We start from the raw sequence: 19,514 nt of genomic DNA on the forward strand, positions 1-19,514 counted from the left end.
AATTTTTTTAAATTTTAAAAAATACAACTTAAAAAAATACAAATCTAACGGAAACTATAGTTTAGAAAGCTGCAGATTTCTTTGGATACACATTTTAGGTGTTGTTTCCTAGTACGTTGATGTAACTTTGTTTTCTCACCATTTTGGTCCTGCAGTTCAGTATAAAAGTTTTATTTCTTTCAGCTATGCAATTTTTTTCCTACTGGGAAGTATAGTAGAATGAAATCATTTCTTCATTCTTTTTTTTTTTTTTTTAAGATTTTTATTTATTTATTCATGAGAGACACAGAGACAGAGGCAGAAACATAGGTAGAGGGAGAAACAGGCTCCCTGCAGGGAGCCTGAAGTGGGACTCAATTCCGGAACTCCAGAATCATGCCCTGAGCCGAACGCGGAGCCACCCAGGCATCCCTCATTTCTTCATTCTTAATGGACATTTTGCTAATATGTTTTAGATAGGGTAGCTGTTCCTCAGTTTGTACTATCCAACTTAAGACTGCTCTTGTAACCCTCTTGTAACTTTAATTCCCAAGAGAGTCCTGGTATGGACTACAGATGATATGGTCATCTTATCTTTAGGTGAGTTTTCATAAGGATTTTTATAAAGTATGTTTTAGATTTTTAATTTCTTAATTTCTGTCAAAAAGCAGAAATCCCATCACTTTTTAAAAGGTATTTCAGAGGGGTGCCTGGGTGGTTTAGTTGGTTAAGCATGTGACTTGATTTCAGCTCAGATCATGATCTCAAGATCATGAGATCAAGCCCCACGTTGAGCTCTATGCTGGGTGTGGAGGTAGCTAAAGATTCTCTCTCCCCTCTCTCCCTGGACCCACCCTTGTGTGTGCACTCTCTTTCCCTTTCTAGAAAAGAAAAAGAAAAGTATTAGAAATATTTAAACTTCATTTTATCCAGGGACAAGGAAGTTCTGAGAATTGACTGTACACTCTGCCCTCAGGTCTCGCTTCTGTTCTCTCTCTGGGTTGAAACAGTACGACCCTACCTGCAGATTGTGGATGAGTGGATCGTGCATGGACATCTATGTGACGGTGCTAGGGAGTTCATCATCCAAAGGTCAGGTCCTCCACACAGCTCGGGAGATGTGGGGAAATGCTTGCACCTCTTTTCTCTCACAGGAAAATCATACACTTTTGTTGGTTCAGGTGATGCTGAGGGAGACTAGTGCAAGTGACAGAGCTATGTTTTTATCATAAACAAGTTCTTTTGCATTTTTGTAGATGTTAGGTACCCAAAAAAAGTTCCAAGTTTTATGTAAATTTATACCTTTTCTTAGCAAATTCTGTTTTTTAAATGATAGTGCTTATGATTGGCTGATACTGTAAAAGGCACATTGCTTCCCATAAAATGAATTTAGGTAATATCAAATGGCTTCAATTAATTCCCATTATAAATTATCTGTAGGATAAAAGATATGAAAATATTACAGAATATGCCTCTAATATGGTATTTATCCAAATTAGCTAGGGGTTTCTTTGATTACCCTCCTTCATATAATATTTAATAAAGCAAGGAAAATCATAAGTCACTTGTTACGATTTCCCTCAGTTAATTGATTTTTCTGAACAGAATCATACACACTGCTATATACAACTCTCTTAACTCAGTTTTAAATTAATGCACTCTGTTTAGATGTATGATTTTTATGGATAGCTATCCATTTAACTCATCAAGAAGGAGAGCATTAAGTTCTTACAGCTCTGAAAAGGTAACCTTGTTTATGCAGTGCTCATATAAATAAGCAGAACTTCTCTAACTAAGTCACGTCTGTCATTTTGTTTTTTCATTGATCTTGCATGATAATTTTGCGAAAATAGGATTCTGGCTGTTCTTAGAGGGTGATGAGTGACTGACCATTGCATTCCAATTTAAGAAACTTTCTAGTTAGTTAAATTTTACCTATGCCATTAAGAGTATTTATCTACTTTTCTATGTTAAACTGAAGTCGGATAAACCTCTGCCCCATTTTGTGCTTCATTTTACTAATAATTGATAAAACTGTTTTGGAATGTCTGGAAAACATGCCTAAGCTAGAATAGATATACTCTTGTTTTTAAGGCTGAAAAGTTGAAATTTAAAATTCTTTTGAATCTCTATAGAAACAAAAACGTTCCGGTAAATCACAGAGATTTTTGGTATGCCACTTATACACTATACAGCGTATCGGAAAAGACAGAAAATGAAGAAAAAATGAGTGATAATGCTAGTGCAAGTTCTGGAAGTGACCAGGGGCCCTCCAGCAGGCAGCATACCATGGTGTCCTTCCTCAAACCTGTCCTTAAGCAGATAATTATGGCTGGCAAGTCAATGCAGCTGCTGAAGAACCTGCAGTGTGTGGAGAGCACCACATGCCAGGACACAGCCAGAGGTAGCAGTTTCCTTCTTCATATATCTTTCAGCATTCAGGCAGCTCTTCTCTCTTCACTCTTGTCATCCTGAGATAGATATGTAATTATTTTGTAGTTTGAAAATTATCAAAGCCTTTTACTTTTGTGGAAATTACCACTTTGATCAAATTACTACTCCTGATTGAAGAATATCCTCAATGGAAATTTTCAGCATTGTGTTTCTAATTTTCTTCCATTTCTTAATACAGTGTAGCATTTAGCTGTTGAAAACCATAAATATAAACCCCGGTGGATAGGAATTTGCTGGTTTAGTGGTTCAGACATGATCATAGATCTTGAGAAAATCTTGATATATTTATGGCCTTTTTTTTTTTTTTTTTTATAATTTAAGTAATGAAATACTTCAGGTTTTATCAACTGACTTAAAAAGACTTGAAAGTATGTATGTGACCTTAATTGTTTGTAAATTATCTTAGTTTTACATTTCTTTGTATTATTGTACTTAAGTAATATTTCACTTTGTGGAACATTTCCTTTTTAACTCAATAATAAAATGTAATGAGCTTCTAGGGTCACTGTCAGAAGTGTTTTCCCCAAAGAAATTATGACTCCAATTAGTATTATCATAGTGCTATCCACTATGGTGGTTAACTTAACTGTTAAGCATCCAGCTTATGGTATTGCTCTTTCAGAAAAAATTAGCTTCTGCTTTGAATGTTTCTGAGCTTTGCGGTTGTCTAATAGAATATAAAATTATTTAGTTCTACCATACTGTAGAAGTAAAGAAACAGGGATAGACTCTCATAAGCCAAAGGAAAAATACCAAGCTATATTAAGATAAAACTATTTAGGGCCCCTAGGTGGCTCAGTTGGTTAAGAATCTGCCTTTGGCTCAGGTCCTGGAATCGAGTCCTGCATTGGGTTTCCTGCTCCGTGGGGAGTCTGCCTCCCTCACTCTGTCTCATGAATAAATAAATAAAATGTTTAAAAAAAAAAGGATAGAACTATTTAGTATTTCTTAATGTTACTATCATTTACCAGAACATAGTTCACCATACATCTTTCTTCATGTTTCAGATGCAGAAAGAAAAAGCTTGTATACCCTGTTTCTGGAATCTGTACAGTCACGCCTTCGACATGGAGAAGATTCTACTACACAGGTCTTCACTGAGCAGCAGGCAACCAAAGAGAACCTAATTAAGATGCAGTCCATTGCTGAAAGGCATCTGGAACTGGATGATGTTCACGATCCACTGCTGGCAATTAACTTTGCAAGGTGATACATACCTGCAAGATTTTGGATGATTTAAATAGAATCTGTGCAATATTTAGTAACCATTTATTTCTGCAAGGTGGGGCTTTCCACCCTTAAAAACCTTTGTAGCTCATCTTTTCTAATGACTGAAATGCAAAAGGACATTGTATTCAGTTTGGCCTCCTTGTTTATGAAAGTCCACAGGCTTTTCGATGTGCCCTATATCCATGGGGAGTTGCCATCACTCATACAGAAGATACTTCTGAACGTCTGGGTCATGTGCAGGCATCAGACACAAACACACACACACATACCCTGCTTAAAATGCATCTTGACCCTTATGTATTTTTAGCACCCTGTTGTCTAATGGCCATTTTTCACTGCCTGCAGCCCAGTGATTAAAAAGATCTACTCAGTACTTGACCCTTAAGGAAGAAGGGTTGAAATGGCTAAAAAACTGTTTTTGTGTAAAGAATATTTTGGGGGGAAGTTTCTTTCTGTAATATTTGGTAACTTTAAAGGTAAAAATGGGACTCTGGAGTTTTGATTAAGGGAATTCTGTTGACAACAGCTCATAAAAAGAGATTCACATTTTTATCTTAAAGGTTATATTTGGAACAGAGTGACTTTCATGAGAAGTTTGCTGGTGGAGATATTTGTGTGGATAGATCATCAGAATCTGTGACGTGCCAGACTTTTGAGTTAACGCTGAGATCTTGCCTCTATCCTCATATTGATAAGCAATATCTAGAGTGCTGTGGAAACCTCATGCGAACTCTAAAAAAGGATTACAGGTATTAAGGGAGTAGTTTTGTGTTGGAAATAGGTTATTGTACTTTAAAACAGTTGAAATTATTTTGAAATCTGTATTTCAAGTTAATAGAGTAACTAACGGGTACGTGATAAACAGTTTTCTTCTGAGAGAATCAACTATCAGTGTTTCATACCATTATATTGCAAAATTTAATTCTTTGTATCTGAGACTCTGTCCTGAAAGAAATACAGAAAAAGCTTGTTGCACAAAAATGCCCATCAGAAAGTTTGCTGTCAGAGAGAAGAACATGAAATTACTTAGTAATGGATGATTAGTTCTTTAAATAATGGTACATCCATAAATATGATATAGCCGTATAAACTATGGCATATCCATGTCAAATATAAACTTTGTTTCATACAAATTATGTTTGTTCAGGGATGCCTGAGTGGCTCAGTGGTTGAGTGTCTGCCTTTGGCTTAGGTCATGATCCTAGAGTCTCAAGATCAAGTCCCACATTGGGCTCCCCACAGAGAGCCTGCTTCTCCATCTGCCTCTGTCTCTGCCTCTCTTTGTGTGTCTTAAATAAATAAATAAAATCTTTAAAAAAGAATTATGTTTGTCCAGAGTTTGAAATAATATAAAATGTTCTTAAAGCTTAAAATGCAGGATATATAATATGATGGGAAGTATATTTTTTTAACTGCATAGAAAAAAGAGCTAGAAAGAAATACCCCAAGAATTAACAGTAGAAATTCACTATGAATAGCAGGATTTGGACTAACTTCAGTTTGTTACAGTTTTTTGACTTTTCCCATCTTTCTACAATGTAATAGGAAAGTAATTTATTTCTTTCTATTAAAAACAAACATATACTATTTTTGTTACTTAAAAAGTCTTTAAAAGGTGTTAACATTTCTATTTTTTGTAAATGTAGGTTTTGTAAACCTGTTTTAAAATTAGTAGTGTACAAAGCCTGGTCCTAATCCAGAATTCAGTCTCAGGAGTGCAAGATCTTTGTGTGCTTATTTTCTGTTTAGGTTGGTTGAATACTTACAAGCCATGAGAAATTTTTTCTTAATGGAAGGTGGAGATACCATGTATGACTTCTACACATCAATTTTTGATAAAATAAGAGAAAAGGAGACCTGGCAGAATGTGTCTTTCCTTAATGTGCAGCTTCAAGAAGCAGTAGGACAACGTTATCCTGAAGATAGTTTACGGTAAAACATAAGACCTGTTAGTCTAAATAATATAAAATAATCCATGTGCAACACTTCTGCTGTGAATTCTTAGGTATGTTATTTAATCCTCACGCTATGAATTTTATGAATATTATTTTTCATATTAGAAAACTGAGGCAGAAGGTAGCTAAATGACTTGCCCACTAAGAAGGAGACGATGAGATGGAGCCAGGTAGGCTGTCAGTCTGGTGGCCTACACTCACAGGCCTGAAGTCCTTGTCCTCCAGCCAGCTGTGCTTGGCCTCCTTACACAGGAGTCTTAGGTGATGTTCTGAGACCTGCCGACGCCCGAGCTCCAGGCATCACAGACTTTCCAGCCAGCTGTGCTTGGCCTCCTTACACAGGAGTCTTTGGTGATGTTCTGAGACCTGCCGACGCCTGAGCTTCAGGCATCACAGACTTTCACTTCCACCACAGGCTGTTGGTCAAACCTAGTCACGGGTCAGCCTGCGTTCAGGGTTGGGAAATGGTTTCTACCACTTAATAGACAGTTGCATGTTTTCAAACTGTTATGGCAACCCTGGTGGTCTAGTGGTTAAGATTCGGCTCTCTCTTACCCTCAACTGTAGATCTGATCAAGCCTGTCTCAGTGCCTCTTGGTCTGTCTGCTGAACGTTCAGCTCACCCAGGTCTGTGGGTTGGTACCACCAAATCTTTGTGAATCTAATACACTGCTTGGTAGTCTTTTTTCTCTTCCACATCCCTGCTCGGTTCTCTTACTTAGCTTCTTTTCTTCGCATCCTCAGAGGTCCTTCACGAATAGCAGTCATAATAATTAACATTACATGTCATTTCCTCATAGCCGTGCTAGATTACCAAGCTACTACTTAGTAGATTATTCTAATTTCTTTTATTTTTGTGTCATTCTTTTTTATTACCTTTAATTCCTCCATAAAAACAATTTTCGTGAGTTATGTGCCCAGCAACCCCCATGGAAAACAGGGAAAGTTGTTTTTCACTATTAGCAGAAACTCATAAATTTGTTATATTTAAAGTCACAGTCTATTGCAGCTTTTCTTTTTTTGTTGCTCAGACTCCCATTTTTTACCCAAAGGCACCCCTTCATATGACCCTAGTAATCTGAGAGAGTATCTTTACTTTCAGAGCTAATTGGATGTGCAGGCTGGTCCTGTGCACCTCCTGCCTTAGGCTTGTGCACCTCTCCCAGAAGCACTGGGCCCATCTATTTGGTAGCTTAAAAACACCTTTATCTGGGTGCCAGAGTATTCATCAGTATTGGATTGTTAGTACTTCTGGGGTTTTTCAGTGGACAGAGCGATGAAATATGTAGGAAGAAAAAAACTAATCATAATTTCATATTGATATTTCCAATTTATATTAAAGATTAGTTTTCAACTCTTTGGTTTTCCTTTGTACTTCGTCTCTTGAGTGCTTACTAACACATTGATGTAACGAATGGTTTTTTAATTCTATAATAAGTAATAGTTCCAAAGTAATAATAGCCCACTGAGAGCTTAAATTAAGGTTTGTGATTCTTTTCTTCCTGTACTGTCATCAGAATACTGTATTTCAAGGCCACTTGGAATAATTCTTCATATGATTATGCCACCAGCTTAATATAGGGTCAAGTTCTCAAGTTCATTTGTTTTCATTTATTTCCTACTTTTAGGAATTGCTTTGTTTTTTTCTTGATTGGCTTTTGTTTCTTAATTATGTAAACAGCTGTATATGTCTTAAGTTAAAATCACTGGTACAGTGCACTTCTAGGGAGAACTGTCTTCTAGTCCTGTTCCCACCCTTTTTCTCCCTTTCCTTTAAGTAACTGTTTTTATTAGATTTTGTTTTATCCTTCAGGTATTTATTTTTTGGAATCAAAAACATGTGTCTGTATTCCATTTCCTCATTGCCTACTATACAAAAGGTAGCATGCATTGCCCACTCTGGCATCTGGTTTATTTTTCTTCTGTTACTAATGTGTCTCACATACACTCCATTTATAAGCTAGAGAGCTTGTCTTACTCCTTTACAGCTGTCTGGCTTTCCACTGTATTCTGTCATTTGTCCTGTTGGTGGGCATTTGGGTTTCTGTTCTGCTGTACGTATATGCAATGACTAACAAGTCTTGTACATCTTGCTTCATATTTTTGCCAGTGTAACTTTGGAGTATATTCCTAGAATGGAATTGCTGGGTAAAAGGGTAAATGTGTGTGCAATTCTGCTAGCTATTCCAAATTTCTCTTCATATGGGCTGTATTTTTTCTGATTCCCACCAGCAATATGTAGAGTAGCTTTCTCCACAGCCTCTCCAACAGACTATGCTGCCAGAGTTTTAGAATTTTGCTGATCTGATGAGAAATGGTATCTCCGTATAGTTTTAATTTACATTTTTCTAATTATGAGTGACTTTTATCATTTTTCCGTATATTTATTTGTAATTTTTTTTAAAGATTTTATTTATTTATTCATGAGAGACACAGAGAGAGAGAGAGAGAGAGAGAGAGAGAGAGAGAGAAAGGCAGAGACACAGGCAGAGGGAGAAGCAGGCCCCATGCAAGGAGCCTGATGTGGGACTCGATCCCTGGGACTCCAGGATCACACCCTGGGCCAAAGGCACGTGCTAAACCATTGAGCCACCCAGGGATCCCCTGTTTGTAATTTTTTTAAACAAAAACTGTATATATCTTTTCCCACCATTTCTGTTAGTATCAGATTATTGGTCTCTAATTCTCTCCATTTTTAGAAACATATTACATATGTTTCCCAAATGACATTTGTCTTTTCATTCTGCTTACATTTATAATAATTTTTTTATTATTGTTTTGTCAGGTAGATTTTTTTTAGTTTTATTATTTATCAGTCTTTTCCTACTTTTAGATTTTGAGTTGAGAGGATAAGTTTTACTTTTTCCAGATTACAAAGAAAATCACCCATCTTTTCTCCTAATACTTAGATTTTTTTACATTTAGATATTGATCCATTTGGAATTTATCCCCCTAAACACATGAGAAATAGGTCTAGTTTTATCTTTTTCCAAATGATTAATTTGTTCCCATCAGTTATTAAAAAAAATCCATCTTTCCTACATTTATTTGACATGCCCTTTATCATTAAATTTTCATATGTACTTGAGTATCTTTCTAGATTTTCCATTCTGTTTCTTTGTTCTATTTAATCATGTGCTAATAGCATCCTGTTTTAATAATAAAGGCTTTCCTGGCTATTCTTGTTTGCTTGTTTTCCCAAATGTACTTTATCATCAACTTGTCTAGCTCCACCAAAACAAAATATTTGATGGTATTTTTATATCAAATATAAAGAGATTGCATTCTAGTCATAGATTAACTCAGGAGGAATGAGCCACCTGGGGGACCTCTTTTGCTATGGCTTCCAAGCTTCCATGTGTTCTAGGCAGCTGTCTGCCTCCTCAGGCTTGCTGAGTCTCCTTCTCAATTCCAGCGTCATTGCCAGTGCTACTCCCCTGCCCTGCACAGTGCCTCTGTCTTACAACTCTCACACATCACTGCTACTCTTTCTATAATCTCCCTTGGGCCCCTTGCTTTCCACATGTCCTTGGCATAGCTTCTTTCTCTACTGCCTCAGCACTCCTGCCAGGGGCAATTCCAGTCCCTCTTAATGGTTTCAGCAATGCCTTATGACCTGCAGATCAGTACCTTTAGCTCAAGTGTCTGCTTGTGACTCCACTCAAATGTCTGGTGTCCAAAACGGAGCACTTCATTGTCTCATCCCAAATCATCTCTTGTCTCTTCTAGTTGAGCACCATTGTTCATTCCAGTGCCCAAAGGAAGTGTGTGGCTTGCTCTAGATTCCTTCCTCTTTCCTAAAACTCCTACAGCTTCCTAATTGTTCAGTCCTGCCTCTTAGATAACGTTCCCCCTTACCTCTGGGTGCTCACTCAAGAGCTCCTCTCTGACACCTCCTGACTATCTGTGTCTAAGCTTCACTCCCTTCCATTTAACCCCAACAGGGTCACCAGAGTGACTACAGTAAACCAGCAGTTCCCTCCACCAGTTATGTTCAGTCTCCTTATTGGTGCCTCATAACAGATGGGCTGAGCTTCTCATAAGAGGGCAAGCTTTTACTACCTGGCTCATTTCCTAACCCCATTTCTAGTTACATGTACCCATATAGACACATCATGTTCTCTCTCCTACCTCTCTCCATACACTACCATGTATGTATCTCCAATACATTTCAGGGATTTAGAATATTTCTGGTTTGCCAAAGAGCTGTATACTCTCCCTGCTTCACAGCTTCCTCCAGTTATGAGCTCTTCCATTTGCATGGCTTGGCAGTGGCCTGTTCTACGTAGTCCTGCTTGGCCTGGATTGGTGTAGCACCCTGACCCTGTGTCTGCTCTGGATTTGCTCTGGGCTATGAGCCTGTAGAAGGGAAGGGATTGACTTTCCTTTCACATGCTTGGCATGGTGACTGTCAAGGTATCCAGTAAGTGCCTACTAAGTACTTAGTGGATGCACATGTAATAGACTTAAAAGCTAAAAAAAATTCTAACTAGTGCCTATGACATGGAATGAATTGCCTAATTTATAAGTCACACGCTGTGCTTGCCATCTCTGGTTGTAAGGCTGCCTCCCCATCTGTATTACACTTAAACCTTCCATGGTCTGCATCCTTGTTTCATCACCTGATGCCTCTGTAATTGTGGGAGTGTTGCATCATTTCCCAGTCCACTGAGAGAACTACTCTGAGGATTTAATGAGTAAGGGCACTTAAGTGCCCATGTGGTGCCTGGTGCAAGGACATTTCCATGTACATTTGTTGCTTTCAGTTGAGAGTCACATTCAAACCAATGTTAGGAAACAGTGGATGAAACAGTGTGTATATATCTTTGCTTTAGAAACAGACCCCATTCCTATCAATAGACTTGTATATACACTCTCCAGGGCAAGGAGAGCAGTCTGCCTCCACTGCCCTCAGCAAAGAGTCTATCTTCTGAGCCTGTTGCCTGAATTTTATCAGAATTAAGCACCCAGGGCATCCTGGGTGGCTCAGAGATTTAGCACCGCCTTCAGCCCAGGGCCTGATCCTTGAGCCCCCAGGGTCGAGTCCCACATCAGGCTCCCTATGTGGAGCCTACTTCTCTCTCTGCCAGTGTCTCTGCATCTCTCTCTCTCTGTGTCTCTCATGAATAAATAAATAAAATCTTTTAAAAAATTAAGCACCCAGCCAGCATATTACCATTATATCTTCTTCCCTGACTTCATCTTTTTCCTAAATAACTTACTACATCTAAGTGTCTCTTCTCTTTCGTAGCTAAACCCATTATTTAAAAACTTTGCTCCTCTTCTAAAACCAAATTCCTATTCTGGAATATATGCTAGAAAACCTTTATTGAAATATTTGCATTCCTTTTATGAAATGAGTCTTCTTTGAAATTGCTGTGAATGTTAAAATGCTAATGGTTTTTAAAGAGTATTTTTATTTGAGCATAGTACTTTCACAAACTAAAGCTGAAATCTCTTTTTCTAGTCTGTCTATATCTTATGAAAATGTTGACACAACTAAGAAGAAACTCCCTGTTCATATCTTAGATGGTCTGACCCTGAGCTATAAGGTATGTGCTGATACACTTTATAAGAACATTGTTTTCTGTTGAAATTACAACATGCAAGTAATAGATTACTTTCTACTCTAATTTTTTGTTTTTGTTTTCATAGATCCCATGGCCTGTGGATATTGTTATAAGTTTGGAATGTCAAAAAATTTATAATCAGGTGTTCCTTCTCTTATTGCAAATAAAGTGGGCAAAATATAGTCTGGATGTTTTACTATTTGGTGGTAAGATTTGTTTTCAACAGATAAGTTATAATTGAATTTTAACCCTGAAATAAAGAAGGGGGTGATCTTTGGTCATTTTTTATGTATACATAAGTGCCCAAATCACAAGCATTTACAGCAACAGTTTTATAGATGTCAAGATTAACTTCCCTGAATGAAATACCAGAGAATTATACTACAGTCCATCTGAATTATAACAGCTTGATTAGGAATTTAGCTAGAATTGGGATGAGCACTGGGTGTTATTCTATATGTTGGCAAATTGAACACCAATAAAAAATAAATTAAAAAAAAAAAGGAATTTAGCTAGAATAAATACTCTTTAATTATACAAAAATCTTTAAAATGACCAGATATTGGGACTTTGCATTTACATTTTAATGACAGTGGTAATCAGGATGATAAGGGGAACTTTTCACTGTCTTACCTACCTTCCAGAGACACTAGTGTGCCTCCTATAGAGTGCCCTTTGCAGGTTGGTGACCATATCAGAAGTCCCATCCCTGTGCAATGGCACAGGTGGGCCTTGAGTAGATGTTCTTGCCACCTTCTCTGCTCTTTCAATCCTATATAGAACTGGCAAGTACTGCTGGAAAACCACAACTTAGAGAAGGACTTTTATGTGAACAAGATACAACTGCTCGGTTTGCACCACAAAAGGAGCCAGTAAGACAGCAAATTCATCGTATGTTCCTCTTGAGAGTGAAGCTCATGCACTTTGTGAACAGCTTACACAACTACATCATGACCAGGGTTTGTACCTGGACTACTTGTGATATATTTATAAGTAAAGAGCCCAGAGAATACTTGTAGACTATAAGTAAGAAAATAGCACATATAAAATATTTGATCATAAAATAACAAGGCAGTGGGGGGAAATGTTTTTTTTAAACATGCCACAACATGTGTAACCAGAGACTCCTGTCCATGTTGTCCAGTAGCCTCTTGGGACAGGTATATCCAGAGCTCCTCTTTTGTAATTATCTTCAGAACTTGAAATATATAGCCTTTTAAGCTTTATCAGTGGTGACAGATCTGTCCCTGGAAAATGGCTTCAAATTTTAGTAACAGCCAAAAATCTGTCAGGCTAGTATGGTGTATAAAGAGGAAGATGCAGCCAGATTATGTATTTTTTCTTTAAAAAAAGAAGCAACTGATTATGAAGTAAATGAAGCTGCTTTTCTTTCTTCCCTTTTTTTCCCCAAGATTTTTAATTTATTTATTCATGAGAAACAGAAAGAGAGAGGCAGAGATATAGGCTAAGGGAGAAGCAGGTTCCCTGCGGGGAGCCTGATGTAGGATTCGATCCCAGGATCCCGGGATCATGACCTGAGCCAAAGGCAGACTTTTCAACCACTAAGCCACCCAGTTGCCCCTGAAACTGCTTTCCTTATACATCTTAAAAACAGGTCTAGAGGAAGTTTGGAATAGGAGTTCAGATATTTGAACAATAGCAGTATTTTGGAAGACAGTACTTATTTGGGATTTAAAATGGCTGCTTTAAAAAAAAAAAACTCATTTGAACGTAAGTTCTGAAAATTCAACTTATTTGGAAGAAGTGAGGCTTTGAAGCCTGTGTTTTAGACATGATGCATATGGCAGAGGTGCTTTCTGCTTACCACATATTGGCCTTCAGAGGCAGCCTTAAACCCTTAATTACTGAGAGTAAATGGTAGGAGTTTTTAAGTTTTTACTTGTTTCTTGTTTTCTCATTAAACATCTATCTTCCTTTTAAAGAAAGATCATTATAAAAACAGTGGAACTTAAAAAAACACATAAGTTGGGGATCCCTGGGTGGCGCAGCGGTTTGGCACCTGCCTTTGACCCAGGGCGCAATCCTGGAGACCCGGAATCGAATCCCACGTTGGGCTCCTGGTGCATGGAGCCTGCTTCTCCCTCTGCCTATGTTTTTGCCTCCCTCTCTCTCTGTGTGTGACTATCATAAATAAATAAAAATTTAAAAAAAAACACATAAGTTTAATTTACCTGATAATTGTTTTTTAAAAAGTCAATGCATTTTGTATGTGGTTTGATGTACTTGCCCCTGGCCACCAGGAGCAACCTGTTAGTACAAACTAAGGCATTCATTTACTGTACAAGTGGATTTCCTAAAGAACTGACCTCCACCATTATTCTAGGATAAGAATGCCAGCCTTTAAAGAAGGTACTTCGGAGCACCTGCGTGGCTCAGTGTTTGAACTGAATTTGGATCAGGTTGTGAACCTAGGGTTCTGGGAGGGGGTCCCACATTGGGCTCCCCACAGGGAGCCTGCTTCTCCCTCTGCCTATGTCTCTGCCTCTCTCTCTCTGTCTCTCACAAATTAATAAATAAAATCTTTTTTAAAAAAGGTACTTTGTAAATTTTACAGATGTAACTATTGAAGAAAATTTGAGAGGAGTAGAAGAGGTTGATAAACAGTTTTGTGTCTAGCACACAAGTCCTCAAAGAAGTCTGCTGATTAAACTTCATCTTTCTTTTCAAGATTCTTCACAGTACAGGACTGGAGTTTCAGCATCAAGTTGAAGAAGCCAAGGATTTAGATCAATTGATTAAGATTCACTATAGATACTTGTCAACCATCCATGATCGATGTTTGCTAAGAGAAAAGGTAAGTGAGATGTCATCTGCAGATTTGGCCACTGAGGCAGGAGTGAAGCTGGCCAAGGGAAGTTGTCTATCTGCTTCGGAATTTAACACTTACTAAGCCTCTGTTCTGCAGAGTTTCAAATTTGTTACAAATTTGTGCCATATTACTAGAAATTGTGTCTGAGAGAAGCAGATGAGAACTGCATTGTGATCATCTGCACACTGCGCTTGTATTCAATTGGAAAATTCTGTCTGCAGTTGTGGAATGATACAGTGCTTTAGTCAGGAAGTGCATCCAGCTAGCAAGAATATATGGGATAAGTCCATTGGATTACTTGCTCCCTTTTGTGGATGAACTTAAATGGCCATCCCAGGAAATGGTCTCTTGCTCTATTGGTCAGCTCTGTTGCTAATATTCCCTGTATCTGATTCCAAGTGCACTTATTCATAGTCTGGCACCCTTCCATATTATACTGAAGGCTGTCATTGCACTGATGAGCTTTTTCTGTGACTCATGTAGATTAAATGAAAGTGTTGGTGTCCATGTCCAAACATAGTTATAGAGCCTGTATTTTGTCTGTGGTTTTCATCTCCAGGTCAGTTTTGTGAAAGAAGCCATCATGAAGGTATTGAATTTGGCTCTCATGTTTGCAGATGGTTGGCAAGCAGGTCTGGGGACGTGGCAGTAAGTAGCTTGTGGAACCTCTGCACTGTGACTATTTCAGCTTTCCTTTTAAAACAGGCTTTATGATGACTGCTTGTCTATGAGGGCTCACTGAAGAGTGGGGTCACAATCCTTTAGATCTGGGGCTAGAGACTGGGGCCTGGCCATTTTCATTCTCCTCATCAGGGCTGAAAGCCTTCAGGGAGCAAAACAGCGCCACCCGGTGGCGTCTGGAGCCCCTAACCCTGATCTCAACCCACTGGCAAGAGAGGTGGAATTCCACCACCATAAGGGCACCTCAACATCAGCATAGCAGGTGGCTCCACCAGAGAAGCAGCAGAAACAAGCAGTTAACACTGAGTCCACCAACCATAGAGATCTACAAAATTCAGCTCTTGGAGAAATCACTATATAGCATTGGTGATTTTTTTATTTATTTAGTCTTTCTGTTTTTTTACAGCTATTTTCTTATTTTTTCAATTCTTTTTTTATACATACATTATATATGTATATATTTTTTATCTTTGCTTTCCATTCATTGTATATTTTACTTTATTTTCATATACATACATTTTTGTTTCTTATGTTGGGATCTAGTTTCTTTTCATTTTGTGTTTTTTAAAGATTTTATTTATTTATTCATGAAAGACACAGAGAGAAAGAGACACAGAGACATAGGCAGAGGGAGAAGCAGGCTCTATGCAGGGAGCCTGATGTGGGACTCGATCCCGAGTCTCCAGGATCACACCCTGGGCTGAAGGCGGCGCTAAACCGCTGAGCCACCCGGGCTGCCCAGGATCTAGTTTCTTTTAACAAGCAGACCAAAATAATCCCAGGAGATAGTATTTTGTTTTGTTCAGTTTGTGTCTGGTTTGATGATTTTTTTTCATATTTTGCCTTCTTTTTGTTTTCTTCTGGTTTGTTATTTTTCTTATTGTTTTTCTGGTATTGTGTTTTCTTCTTTTCTGGACATAATGATCAAATGGAGAAATTCACCACAAAAGAAAGAACAGGGGATACCACTCACTACCAGGGATTTAATCAATATGAATATAAGTATAGGATAACTGAACTAGAATTTAAAATGATTATAAAGATACCAGCAGGGCTTGAAAAAACTATAGAAGATATTCAGGAATCCTGTATGGAGAAATAAAAGTGAAAATCTAACAGCCCAACTTAAAATGCTATTACTGAAATGCAGTAAAAAATAGAGCTCTAACAGCAAGGATGAATGAGCCAGAGAAGTCAGTGACACAGAAGACAAAATGATGGAGAATAAAGCTGAAAAGAAGAGAGAAAGCTACCGGATCATGAAGGGAGACTTTGAGAACTCAGCAATTCCATAAAGCAACATAACATCCAGATAATAGGGGTCCCAGAAGATAAGGGGGGGCAGACAGAAGGTATATTTGAACAAATTCTAGCTAAGAACTTCCCTAATCCAGGAAGCACAGAGGAACTCCCCCCCCAATCAATAAAATTAGGTCAGATATCAAATACTTCAACGTAAAATAGTGAAGCTTGCAACTTTCAGAGATAAAGATAAAAATCCTGAAAGCCATTTGGGATAAGAGGTCCTTAATCTACAAGGGTAAACACAGAAGGCTGGCAACAGACCTGGTCAAAGACCTGGCAGTCTAGAAAGGACTGTCATGATATATTCAGGGTTCTAAATTGGAAAACTATGCAGCTAAGAGTACTTCAAGGTTTGTCATTCAGAATAGAAGGAGAGATAAAAGAGTTTTCAGGAAGGGGGCACCAGGGTGGTTCAGTTGGTTAAGTATCTACCTTCAATTCAACCATAATATTGGGGTCCTAGGATTGAGCTCCACATGAGGCTCTGCTCAGCAGGGAGCCTCTTCTCCCTCCCCCTCTGCCTGCCACTTCACCTACTTGTGCTTGTTCTCTCTTTTTCTGTCAAATGTATAAAACTTAAAAAAAAAAAAGTTTAAAGAACAAACAAAAGTAATTTGTGAACACTAAACCAGCCCTGGAAGAAATATTAAAGGGAATCCTTTGAGCAGAGAGCCCCAAAGTAACAAAGACCAGAAAAGAACAGACAATCTACAGGGACAATGACTTTACAGGTAATACAGTGGCATTAAGTTCAAATCTTTCAGTAATTATTCTGAATGTAAATGAACTAAATGTTTCAATGAAAAGACATATGGTATCAGAATGGATAAAAAAATAAGTCCCATCAATATGCTGCTTATAAGAGAGACTTATTGTAGACCCAAAGATACCTCCTGATTTAAAGTGTGAACATGGAGAACCATTTATCATGCCAGTGGACATAAAAAAAGAAACCTGAAGTAACCATCCTTTTATCAAACAAACTAGATTTTAAACCAAAGACTTCAATAAAAGAATTGGTACACTATATATCATAATTAAAGGGTCTATCCAACAAGATCTAACAATTGTAAATATTTATGCCCCTAACTATGGAGCAGACAATTATATAAACAGTATACTGTTAATAATAACAGTATTAAACACATTGATAATACAATAATAGTAGGGGACTTTAACACCCTGCTCACAGCAATGGACAGATCATCTAAGAAGATCAAACAAGAAAATAGGGGCTTTGAAATGACACACTGGACCAGATGGATTTCAGTTTATATCCAGAGCATTTCATCCTGAGGCAAAAGAATACACATTCTACTCAAGTACACATGGAACATTCTCCAGAATAGATCACATACTGGGTCACAAATTAAATATCAACTGGTACCAAAAGATTAAGACTATACTATGCCTATTTTCAGACGACTTTAAAACGTGAACTCCATCACAAGAGAAAATTTGGAAGTGACACAAATACATGGAGGATAAGGGGCATTGCTACTAAGAAAGAACTGGGTCAACCAGGAAATTAAAGAATTTTTTTTAAAACATGGAAGAAAATGAAAACATGATAGTTCAAAACTTTTGGGATGAAACAAAGATAATTATAACAGGAAAGTATATAGCAAGACAGTACTCAAGAATCAAGAAAAGTCTCCAATACACAACCTAAACTTAGACCTAAAGGAACTGGAGAAAGCACAGCAAATAAAGTGTAAATCCAGCAGAAGAGAATAAAGATTAGAACAGAAATCAATGATCTATAGGTTTTTTTAAAAAACCATATTAGAACACATCAACGAAACTAGGAGCTGGTTCTTTGAATTAATATTGATAAACACCTAACCAGATTATAGAAAGAGAAAGGACCCAAATTAATAAAATCGTGAATGAAAGAGGAGAAATCTTAACCAACACTGAAGAAATACAAGCAATTATAAGAGAATATTATGAGCAACTATATGCCAACATATTGGGCAATCTGGAAGAAATGGATGCATGCCTAGAAACATATAAACTACCAAAACTGAAACAGAAAGAAATAGAAAACTGAACAGATCCACAACCAGGAAAGAAATTGAAGTAGTAATCAAAAATCTCCCAACAAACAAGAGTCTAACAAATAAGAGGTAAGCCTCCCAGCAAAATTCTACCAAACATTTAAAGAATTAATACATATTCTGAAGCTATTTCAGAAATTTAAAATGAAAACTTCCAATCTTGCAAAAACTCTCAACAAGATACTAGCCAATAGGATCCAATAGTACATTAAGATTATACACCATGACCAAGTATGATTTATCCCCGGGACACAAGGCTGGTTCAACAATCGTAAAACAATCAATGTGATTCATCATATCAGCAAGAGAAAAACCAAGCACCATATGATCCTCTCATTAGATGCAGAGAAAGCATTTGACAAAATACAGCATCCATTCCTGATGAAAACTCTTCAGAGCGTAGGGATAGAGGGAACATTCCTCAACATCTTAATGCCATCTACCAAAAGCCCACAGCAAATATAATTCTCAATGAGGAAGCACTGGGAGCCTTTCCCCTAAGACCAGGAACAAGACAGGGATGTCCACTCTCACCCCTGCTATTCAACATAGTACTAGAAGTCCTAGCTTCAGCAATCAGACAACAAAAAGAAATGAAAGGCATTCAAATTGGCAAAGAAGTCAAACTCTCCCTCTTCGCCGATGACATGATACACTACATAGAAAACCCAAGACTCCACCCAAGATTGCTAGAACTCATACAGCAGTTTGGCAGTGTGGCAGGATACAAAACCAATGCCCCGAAGTCAGTGGCATTTCTATACACTAACAATGAGACTGAAGAAAGAGAAATTAAAGAGTCCATCCCATTTACAATTGCACCCAAAAGCATAAGATACCTAGGAATAAACTTAACCAAAGAGGTAAAGGATATACCCTAAAAACTATAGAACACTTCTGAAAGAAATTGAGGAAGACACAAAGAGGTGGAAAAATATTGCATGCTGATGGATTGGCAGAATTAATATTGTGAAAATGTCAATGTTACCCAGGGCAATTTACACGTTTAATACAATCCCTATCAAAATACCATGGACTTTATTCAGAGAGTTAGAGCAAATTATTTTAAGATCTGTGTGGAATCAGAAAAGACCCCGAATAGCCAGGGGAATTTTAAAAAAGAAAACCATAAAAAAAAAAAGGGATCCCTGGGTGGCGCAGCGGTTTAGCGCTTGCCTTTGGCCCAGGGCGCGATCCTGGAGACCCGGGATCGAATCCCACGTCGGGCTTCCGGTGCATGGAGCCTGCTTCTCCCTCTGCCTATGTCTCTGCCTCTCTCTCTCTCTCTCTCTCTCTCTCTCTGTGTGACTATCATAAATAAATAAATTAAAAAAAAAAAAAAGAAAACCATAGCTGGGAGCATCACAATGCCAGATTTAAGGTTGTACTACAAAGCTGTGGTCATCAAGACAGTGTGGTACTGGCACAAAAACAGACACATAGATCAATG

The 19,514-nt window shown here is 37.8% G+C and overlaps 1 protein-coding gene across 5 annotated transcripts in view; it reads left to right on the forward strand.

Annotated features, from left to right (window-relative positions):
* TUBGCP5 (tubulin gamma complex associated protein 5) overlaps positions 1 to 19,514 on the forward strand; it is a 96,693-nt gene that overhangs the window by 34,108 nt on the left and 43,071 nt on the right. For 4 of the 5 annotated variants that reach the window (XM_035714340.2, XM_035714342.2, XM_025437151.3 and 1 more), the window contains exons 12-21: positions 956 to 1,071; positions 2,115 to 2,383; positions 3,441 to 3,639; positions 4,224 to 4,412; positions 5,413 to 5,595; positions 11,086 to 11,170; positions 11,274 to 11,394; positions 11,969 to 12,147; positions 13,878 to 14,003; positions 14,578 to 14,666. In XM_035714340.2, coding sequence (XP_035570233.1) covers positions 956 to 1,071; positions 2,115 to 2,383; positions 3,441 to 3,639; positions 4,224 to 4,412; positions 5,413 to 5,595; positions 11,086 to 11,170; positions 11,274 to 11,394; positions 11,969 to 12,147; positions 13,878 to 14,003; positions 14,578 to 14,666 — 1,556 coding nt within the window. Of the gene's footprint in view, positions 1 to 955; positions 1,072 to 2,114; positions 2,387 to 3,440; positions 3,640 to 4,223; positions 4,413 to 5,412; positions 5,596 to 11,085; positions 11,171 to 11,273; positions 11,395 to 11,968; positions 12,148 to 13,877; positions 14,004 to 14,577; positions 14,667 to 19,514 lie in introns of all 5 variants that reach the window. The other variant, XM_035714341.2, reaches the window with a different exon arrangement.

Source organism: Canis lupus, chromosome 3, assembly GCF_003254725.2.
Source record: "Canis lupus dingo isolate Sandy chromosome 3, ASM325472v2, whole genome shotgun sequence".
NCBI lineage: Eukaryota > Metazoa > Chordata > Mammalia > Carnivora > Canidae > Canis > Canis lupus.